This window comes from Seriola lalandi, unplaced genomic scaffold, assembly GCF_002814215.2.
Source record: "Seriola lalandi dorsalis isolate HSWRI2012SDOR001 ecotype SW California unplaced genomic scaffold, Sedor1 jcf7180002054952, whole genome shotgun sequence".
NCBI classification, from domain to species: domain Eukaryota; kingdom Metazoa; phylum Chordata; class Actinopteri; order Carangiformes; family Carangidae; genus Seriola; species Seriola lalandi.
The window spans coordinates 232454-243156 of NW_019525503.1; the positions used below are offsets into that span (position 1 = coordinate 232454).

Consider the following 10703-nt stretch of genomic DNA (forward strand, 5'->3'; position numbering starts at 1 on the left):
CCCCCGTTTCCCCTCACTGCACAGGGGTCCGAGGGCGAAGAGGTTTACCCCGAGTTTGTTCAATAATGAGAAGACACTTTATATTTATGATAATATTTTTCTAATTTAAAGAAAATATCAGGTAAGTATCTGCTGCAAACTTGGGATTAAATTGGATTTTTTTTTTAAATACTAAAAGATTTGAAATAAAACGTTCATTAAACTCTTCAGGAGCTCCTCGGCTTTTGTCAAGCAATTAAGCAATTCAGTAAAAGCGGCACTGGACGGCAGCGAGTGGTAATCAGCTCGCTCTCACAGCACCACTTTTACTCTGAAAAGACTTACTCCTCTCCTTATCAGGGGGAGCAAACCTACACAATAAAAGCTCAGCATTAAAGTAACACAAACAAACAATCCTCCGCCTGGTGTTGCTGGATGTGAGGCCTCAGCTCTCCACTCCGAGCGCTTTAAGTGCTCTCAGCAGCGACAAGTAGCAGCCGGCTCAGTTAAAACTTTAAATCGCTCTTTTACCCCGGTAACGGCCCCCGCTGCTCCTCCTCAGAGAGCTAATCACAATAAACCACAAGAGTGCACACAGCTGGGAAACACACTGCATCTGTATCTCTATCACTTCTCTGCTTCTTCTCTCTGTTTTACTCGCCCCATACACCCTTTAATCTCCTTTTTGTTCGGCGTCTTTTGTCTGTTTCTGTCAGTGAAACTCTCAATAAAAGGCTTTAAACCCCCGACACACAGACACTCATTCAAAACTGACAAGTTTGAGCTGAAAACAGAAGTAACTTAATCAGAACATGGATTAAAAAGAAAGAACTAAATTCAGGCTTCAAGCTTGTACTTGATATGTACTTGATATGAGATATCAAGTACAAGCTTGAAGCCTGAATTTAGTTCTTTCTTTTTAATCCATGTTCTGATTAAGTTACTGACAAAGTTCAGTTCAGGTCTAGGAATCATTACGGGCAGTGACGAGTTTTCAAACACAAAGCAAAAACTTCAGTGTCGCCCAAGTTTCAGAGTTCATTTGTCATAAACCAGGAAAAGGGTCTTGGGAATTCCCATCATGATGGGCATGATGGGAATTCCCAAAACGAAGCAACTGCTTTTTTGTGACATCACAAAGTTCCAGAAGTCCTGACGGCTGGTTTTAAGGCTCAGTTTCTGAATACAGGCTGTGTGCATTTCTCTGTGGACTGAGGCTTTGATACTTTCACAGTATTAATATAGAAGCTAGAGCTGATCTATAATCACACTACACATGGACACAGACCTTTACACTGGAGGAGCTATAAAAGAGAATTGGAAGAAAGAAATATTAGAAATATTTTATGATGACCAGCTGTGATCTGAAGCTAATACATTAGGTAAATGTAATGTACTTTAAATGAGATATGGTGGAAACTCGAGAACCAGAACCTCAGAACTGACTGAAGCAAAACTACTCGAGTAAACGTGTTTAATCACCTCCCACCTCTGGAAACAACAAATGACCTTTTCCTCTGTTTAAATCCACTCGTAGCTGCACGTTTGAGGCGTTTGGAGCCGACTCTCTCCATCCCTCCTTGCATTCCTCTGTCTTTTCAGAGCGCAGGTTGAGCAACTGCTATAAGTGGCGTGATGTTTGGGTAGTGCCGGGAGGCCGGGTTGGCAGGGGTTAGCACACAAAAGAGGCATGACGGCGCTGTGCCAACCAGGCCTGGGCCGGCTGCAGAGCGCCGCGACCGTGTGAAGCGCTGAGTTGACAGGCCCGTGCGGGCCGACCTGCCCTCTACTCGTCTTTACATTCCTCATTTGTTCATCTACATAACCTCTGTGTCCGTGTGATTATCTCGCTCCTCTCGTCTTGTTTTACAACCCTCTGTCCTCCCCTTCTCTTCTCGCTCCGTCTCGTTTTTGGCAACTTGTCCTCCTCCCTCTCCCTCTCCCTCTCCCTCTCCCCTCTCCCTCTCCTCCCATGAGTTCAGAACGACAGACCGCGACACAAAAGATGCAACAACTGCAGCAAAAGAAAAAGAATAAGGAGCAAAACCGACCAATGCTTTAAACTGAACTCAGGCTCTGAGCGAGGAGATGTAAAACTACACTGAGAAGGTTTTGTTGGTTCTTAAAAAGCACAAATATATTTTCTGATGGATCAAAACCTCAAAATAAAAACAGAAAATATGGAGCTTTTAAAGCCCCGACACTTTGTCAAAGTGTAACTGAGAAACATCAACCAACAAGGCGCCAGAAGTGGAACTTAACAGGCTTAAATTACTTTATTCGTACACGATATATTCTTTAAAAATGAAATAGCTTAAAGTCCACCGACTAGTCGAAAGCTCCAGTAAAAAACTGGCAAGTTGACCCTTTGTTGTCCCTCAGCGGACAGACGTGATGAGGTTTTTGTCATGGAGGTAACATCTGAACGAACTCCATCAGCTGAGAGTGACCAAGGTTGCAGTAGAAAGCTCTGGAAAATGCTACTCAATGGACCTTAAGTTAAAGTTTTTATTGTGTCTTGAAGCTCTTGAACACACACTACATGACCATAAAGCTGATGTTCCAGGAACAACGTCGACAGTTTATAGTTTGATATTTCCTGCTCTGACTCATTACTACAGGAGTAAAGTTTGATGTGTCACATCTTCACGATCTAACACGCCCACCACCCGCTCTGTTTTTTGCTTTGTTTTTTTGACACATCCTTATTTACATAAGACTGAAATAGAAAACAGGGCTCAACGCGGAGCTATTTTAGTTCATATTATCGTTTATTTTTAGATCCCAAATTCACACAGTCACGAACATACTGCCACATATCCAGCGGCCGTGATGAAGGTGAGAGGTCTGAAGACAGAAAATACACCCAAACGGATCAATCTCTCCACAGTCGTGTAATGTATATGTGTCTGGCAGCTGCCCTGGACTCTGACCTTTGGACATTGTTTCCAGTGGAATCACATGTTGAAAGAAGTGAGTGGGGTTCCTCGCAAGCCCACAACTTATTTCTGGTATCAGTCAGCCAGGATGCAAAAATAAAAGCTATTCAGCTGCGGCGGACCACAACAACCCCTGGAAGACCGGTGCGTTCACTGATTGGCCGGCAGTCGGTGGTTTTCGAACCTCCGATATCATGGATGTGACGCAGTTTACTTCTATCTATCCTAGATGTACTGTGTAGCTGAGCAGATCTCTCTCTCTCTCAGCTCCGTAAAGTCTGCAACAAAACTAAAGTTTAGATCTTTACACCTTCTACTAAAAGCCAATAATGCTAAATACCTTTCGGCTTTAAAACAACCTGTTTATTGTAGCTGTATGTGCACGTTCTGAGCGCTCGACTGACGATGATGGTGAACGCTTCAGGTGCGTTTTAACTCTTTTGTTTTAATTTACAAACAAAACGCCCTTTTTCATCGCTTGTCTGGTTGCCCCGAGCAACAGCCGGTACCGTCACACATCGCACTCGAAGTCCGAGAAATTTCATTTTGTTGTCCGCAATATTTTTACAAAATACATTTGTTAGTTAATGTTCATATGTTGTTATTATTATAATTATTATCATTATTGTTATTTACATTAGTATAAAAACTAGAAACCGGAGCTCAAATGATTGATTGTTTATCAGTCGATCATTAAATTGAGGCGGGTGAAAATTTCACAATCCTCAATTAATCGACATCAAAAAGGAAAAATTTTTGATTTTCATGGTCTTCGGTAAAAGTTAAGTATTATTTTTTAATTTCACTCAAAATTTAAATTTTTTTTTCCTTTTTCATTTTCTGAAGAAATATTCTCCATATGACTGAATATAAATTACAAATATATGATCATTTACTCTTTTTGGTGGCCACTAATAAAAGAGTCATTATTCACTGGAAGGTGTTCTTAAATAGAAAACAGGAAACGCCACGATGACTCATCTATTCTTTCCATTTATCAGTATGTGTCATTTGTGCCAAGTTTTTTGTTTATTTTTTCGGGAGCATCTCTGGACTTTCGTTGCTCTGAACGTTGTTTTATTACACAACATTTTTTTAAAACTGAAAATAAAAGCAAATTGGTAAATTTCTTTTCTCTTTAAAACAGCGTGACGGGAAAACGGACGCTCACATAAAAACATTCCTTCGAGTTCATCCTGTCATATGAACATGAGTTAATGAGCTAACACATTAATAAATAAAGCATTTTAAATAAACACAGCTCCTGTGTTTGCCGGTCATCCGTCATGAATCACAACTTATCAGCTCAATTATGACTTCCAGGCAGCAGCAGCGACAATGTGCTACTGTGTCATACAAAGACAAACACACTGACAGGAAAACACACAACACACCGCCGGAGATAAAAACTACTGAACTCACTCTCACTCTCACTCTCACTCTCTCACACACACACACACACACACACACACACACACACACACACAGAAGCTTCTCATCTGCAGCCTGACAGACACACACCTGCAGGTTTACTTCCCTAAAATGGCCGATGGCTCTCGGGTGAATCACCGAGGCATCGATGAGCCGGAGGAAACGCTCCTGGACTCTTCTCACTTTTCTCCCCCCCTAATGTCATTTTCTCTCTCTCTCTCTCTCTCTCTCTCTCTCTCCCCGTCTTCGACTCGCTTTCATCCCTGGCGACAGACGCTCCGGTGTGTTAATACCTGCTCTGCTGGTGTTTGGGCCTGATCTGATAGCGAAGGGAGTCGCTGAGGGTGGACCGGAGAGACAAGAAGGCGTCGGGCAACATCATCTCCGCTGATTGAAATCAATGTTTCTCCTCCTAGTGGTGTGAACGGAGAAGTAAAGATTCTTCCTCTGTCATCTTCTCTTCGAGTCTCTTCATTAAAACGTCATGTCTCTTGTGTCTCAAATTAAAACATCTTTCTGTGAAGAAAGAGCCGGAGAATTAAGGACACAAACTGGGACGAACTCGACCCGGTAAGGCACCGTTATGCGAGGTCGGGCCCATGACCTCATCCCCACTGGTGAACAATTACAACACAAAGACAGGGTGGCACCTGTGTGTGATGGCAAGCGGCTTAAAAAAGAGGAAACACACTTCAAATGTATAAATGAATCAGGTGAGTTATTGATCAGCTCAGGTATGAAGTGAACGCAGAATCAGATCTGTGATTTCTTATTAATATCCCCAGGTGAATACTTTCATATCTGACGAGCTGGTTACAGGACGCAGCGTGGGCCGGTGCGTCAGCTGACTAAGCAGAGGAAAATTTCATGGCTTCTGCTGCCAATTAATCCCCCAAATATGTGGCAGCGGTTGTTCATACCTGGAAGAGCTCCAAGTGTTTGATCAGGCAGTTTACAGGTGAACTAAGACACCTGTACCTCTGGAAATCTCTGTTGTAATGACTCTGATTGGTTATTGTCCCACACAGACGCCGGACTTTTCTTCAAAAAGGAGGTTAGAGGTCGAGATCAGTGGAAAGATATCTGCTCAAAACTGAACATAAACATCTGTATTATCATTATTATTGATCCTTTTATTGTTATTATCATTTACAAGACTTCTGTTTGTGTGAACTTTAACTGTCTGTTCAGCATCCTCCTCTCTGCTGAGGCAAAATGTCTTCAGGATACTGAAGCTTCACATTGAGAAGCCACAGTTTCCACTAAGAAAGATTTAAGGTTAAGTGTTGAATAGACACAGATACACTTCCGTAATCTGCACAACTCAAGAGGCACTTAGTCCGCCACCTGATTTTTCCTATTTTCACTAATACAAACTATAGTTAGAGGTTTTTTGACGTTGCATCAAATTTAAAAAATATCCAAAATTTGGATGAAGTCAGTGAAACAAACAAGATCTCCTGCCAATTACAGACTAAAAAAATCATATCAACCACTTACCTGACACGAATCTAAATCACAACCACGGTGCAAATGCATGCATAAAGAAACCAAAAACAAACACGTTACAACACAAAGCTTTGTTTAAAATGAAGCCGCTGGCTGTTGAGTGTCATTTCTAACCAGCACTATCAGAGCTGAGCTCCGGGCCAAGTCACATGCAGCGCTGCAGCAACAGGTCTCCCTCTGTGTCACAGTAGCGGAGCGTCAGGCTGTTTCTGCACTAAATCAACAGAGGATCTGCTCATTTACGAGCTGCGGTTTAATAAACTCACAACCGACGGGGAATTAAAGAGAAATAAATTAGAATAAATAAAAAAAAAAAAGAAAAAAAAAAAAAAGAAGCGTCTTACCTCTTCTTCTCCTTGTCGGCCGTCATGTTTTTCTCTCGTGCACAAATCAGCGGTGTAATTCCCCGACAGTCTGAGTTAAGTCCAAGTTTAGAGTCAAAGAAAGTGCGTGTTACATTGAAAGCTCCGGCATTAAAACCTGTGAACTGTTAGTTAGTCCATAAAAGCAGGGCTGGCTGGCTGGCTGCGCTGTGACCGTCCAGGCTGGAGGTTGAGGGGGTGGGTTGGTTGGTGGGTGGGTGGGGGGGTCGGGGCCGTACAGTCTCAGAACACTGCCGAGGATTGTACAGCCTCTCACCCGCAGTAAGGACACTCCACACAGGCTGGCGCTGGACGCTGAAACCGCTGCTGACAGAAGCCGCCGGCAGGTCCCGCTTCTCACAACTTTTCCTCACTTGCTGGTCTGAAAACTCCCAGAGCTGCTCGGTCTTTGACCTGGAGCTCAGCTGGCAGCGTGACAGCCGCTGGCCCGGTCCCCGAGAGCCGATTGGCTGGAAACGCCGCCGGGAGCCGCCCCCCTAAACGGCCCCGCCCTCCGCGGTGGGTCGCTGCGCTCCTACCTGTCTGTCCCCGAGCCGCAACAGGTGTAATGGATATGAGCGTGGAGGCCAGTTCCCGCCATTAAAATCTTACTATATAAACATACAGAGCTCATTAACATGATTTATACTTTATAGGAATATTCCACTAAAAACCTGATTTAAAACATTTTTTAAAGGAATAGTTTGACATTTTGCTTTTAAGGACGCAACTAAACATTATTTCTAACTTGTAATTGTTTTGTTTTTGAAATGACAGAAAATAATGAAAAGTACAGTTTATAATTTCCCACAGAAGCAAGTTTGTCCAACATCCAAACATTTTTAATTTACTGTGATGTGAGCAATAAAAACATCCTCATGTCTGAGAAGCTGGAAACAACATTTATGACATTTTTGACTAAAAAAGACAAATTATTAATCAACTAATCGACTGGTTATTCGTTGCAGCTCTATTTTCTTTTTCTTGCAAAAAATACTCTTCTGTCTGCTGCTCTCACTTTCTATTTGTTTTCATTTCAGCAGTTTCATTTCAGACTAGATGTGAGCATCTCGTCTCTATTTTAACTACAACATATACTTCATCCAGTATTTCTTATCATTAAAGTTTAACTGTTCGGATTCACTGTAAATGTTAAAACGTGACGGTATCAATCTGTGTTGTCGTGGAAAGGAACAAGACCTGCATTTAAATATCTGGCGTCAGGAGTGTTTTAGCCGAACGTTATAATGTCACGGTGAGGTTCACTTCCTCATTTTATCCTATTAGACATTTGTGTTAAATTTCGTCGTAATTAACTAATTAATTCTTGCGTTAAGGCCAAAAATTTGACCTTGACATTTGACCTTTGAGCATCAATTTTTTAAAATCAGTTCATCCTTGACCTCAAATCTGAAGAAATCCCCTCAAGGTCGGCCACTGGAGGAATAAAAACAAAAGCAGAGCAGCTAAAGCAACGTAGCGTGCGTCATAGCTACTGTTGATTTTTGTCACTGTTTCAGAGCAGGTCTCACCACATTTTTCACAAACTGAGAGACAGATAAGGTCTTCTGTCATTTAACTGTGTCGTCCCGTGTCAACTTCTCAAACATTTCAGATGGAAAAGATGTGAACTGAACTGAACTGAACTGAACTGAACTGAACTGAACTGAACTGAACTCCTGTGTGCAGCGCTGGGGTCAAGGTATCACCTCCCTGGGAGCTTCCAATTTTCTACATTGTATTAATGTGATAAATAGTTTATGCATTTTGTTTAATATTAATGTTTAATGTAGATTCAGTGGACAAACCAAAACTGAGGAGATGCTACATTCTGTGTGATGGTACAATTTCCAAGTGTACCCTAAACACCTCATATGTAGATTATTGGTAGATAATAAAATTTACAGTTTGGTAGATGGTACAATTTACAGGTGCTCCCTTAACGCCTCACAGACCCTACAATTTCCAGGTGTCTCCCTAAATGCCTCACATGCAGATTATTGGTAGATGGTACAATTTAAGGACATCCCCTAAAGGCCTCCTGTTCAGATTTTTGGTAGATGGTTCAATTTACAGACGTCCCCTAAACGCTTCACATGCAGACTATCAATAGACGCTAGGATTTCCTGTTGTCCTGATGAGGATTCAAAATGAGGTTCAGATGTATAAACTGAAATAGAAATAATGCACCAAACAATCCAAAGTTTCTTTCTGACATCATGATATTTAATTCATTTCAAAACTTAAAATACACCTTCACATCCTTTTAAAATACAGTACATTTGGCACGCAGCGCAACAGAAAACAAAAAAACTCACTATCATAAACATAACATAAACACACATGTAAGGCATGGAAATAATTCATAAAGGAACAAAACCACAGGTCAGATGACAAAATGTACATACGAAGCTTCACAAATACAGGGACTGCAAAACAAAACAAAACAAAAACATGTACATACAGTAACATTCTGCATATGACCCGAGGAAGATGAATGTTTGATACTGTAGGTGAAATCATAATACTGCCTCCACTGTTTGAAATCGACCACATGCCAACTCCGTTCACCCGTGGTGTGAAAAACAATAAAATAAAATAAAAAAACGTAGCTTCCTATTTTGTTTTTCTAAAGGGATTTTCAGTGGAAAATTTGGAAATAGAATTTGGCATTTAGCATGGAGGACTTCTGGGAGGGAACGTCCTTTTTCGGGTCGTAGTGGGACAAACAGTTTGACATTTTTAAATTAAGACTAAACAAGGATGTAACAGGAGAGGAGAGGAGAGGAGAAAAAATGATGGATAGCATAAACATGTTGTGGAAGTTGTTTATAATGTCCTAAATCTGCACTGCTATCCATATGTGTGTGCGTGTGTGTGTGTGTGTGTGTGTGTGTGTGAGCGCTACTGTATCAAATACATCTTCCACTCCACTGCTGCTACATGTGTGTTGTGTTTTTCCTGCTACATGTTCAGTGCTGCCTGTTTGCACCAACTCATTAAGCTGGTGACCGATTATAAAGACGAATGACTCGTCGTAAACGTCCTCTGGAAGCGTTTGTTGACGCTCCCTCATGTGGATTTCTTTCACATGAGACGACTCAGCGCTGGGGAAACAGTCTTCGTGCCTGGAGAACACTTGTAAGTCGCTTTGGATAAAAGCAAATGAGTGAAAGGGAACTGTGTAACTCATCGCTATTCTTGAGATCTCTGTGTACGACCTGACAGATGTTCCCTGAACGCCTCACGTGAAGAAACTTTTTAAGTTTAAAAAAGGTTTGAATTCACAAAATGATACATATATATAAACATATAAACTCTCCCATATATGATCTCACTTTAACTTTTCTAAAACCTTTAGGTATTTCTCATTTTTCTGCCATTTAAAGTGTCAAAATATCATGTGGTGCGATCAATAATAGCAATAACTATATTAACTTATTAAAATATCTCATTTCTGTGGCTGAAATATTAACATTAAACATTTTTCATCAGTTTAATGCGAGTTACAGGAAAAACAAGTCTGTTAAGCACAATTGAAATCATTATTTACAAAGACTCTAAACAAATGAAAAACTTTGTTTCTAAACACTTTATATTATTGAGAAACTGTAAAAAGAAAGAAATTTAAAGGAAATGAAATAATTTGAAATTAAATCACGGTCGCATCACATGACTTTTTTTTTAAGTCCAATCTAATAATTTAAAAAATTCTAATATGAATTTATGCGACACAACATTTGTAATATTTGAGCAAATGCAATCAATTTTTTTAATTTGTGTACTTTCAAATTGGCCAGTTGAAAACCCATATGTCTTTATGGGGGGGGGGTTTATAGTTGATATGAGGCGTTTGCCTGTTTTTTTTCCTATTCGGTAAAAGTTTATTTTACCGGTGGGTAAGTTCCTCATCATTTCCTGGCATAAAAGAAACATGTAATTTGGTTCTAATTAAACCGAGGAAAAAGTTTTCTGTAAAAGCGCCATTAAAACCAAGAACACGTTCATTCATTATTCGTCGATTACTGCCTGCGGACAAATTTCATTTTCAACTGAAGCTTCAAGTTAAACTCACAGTTTCTTAGAATTAAACGTAATTAAACGTTCTTGTCAACGTTAAAGTTGCCGAAACGTTTTCACTAATGCACGACGGCTGCATGTGACTGTATCTCAGAGGAACTTTGGAAACAGGCTGACTGACTGAAATGTTGACTAATGTGTGTGTGAGTGTGTGTGTGTGATTTCCACTTTGTACCTGAACATGTGTGTGGAGAGAGACAGAGGAAGGAAAAGAATAAAGGTGGAAAGAGAGGATGTAAATAGAAATAACTCTCTTTCAGAGTATTGCACATGGACTTCTCTTGAAGATGTTTGGATTCTTCTCAGTTCACTGTGAAGTCATAAATCTGAGCTGCAACATGGAGCTTCTTTTTTAGTTTTTCTGCTTCTTTAAAGCTTATTTCACCTCCATGTCCAGGCCGCA

The 10703-nt window shown here is 40.7% G+C and overlaps 1 protein-coding gene across 1 annotated transcript in view; it reads right to left on the reverse strand.

Annotated features, from left to right (window-relative positions):
* Window positions 1–6610, reverse strand: part of epas1b (endothelial PAS domain protein 1b) — a 49327-nt gene extending 42717 nt beyond the window's left edge. The window contains exon 1 of the mRNA XM_023394674.2: window positions 6203–6610. Coding sequence (XP_023250442.1) covers window positions 6203–6228 — 26 coding nt within the window. The 5' untranslated portion in view covers window positions 6229–6610. The remainder of the gene's footprint in view (window positions 1–6202) is intronic.
* Window positions 6611–10703: the final 4093 nt, after the last annotated feature.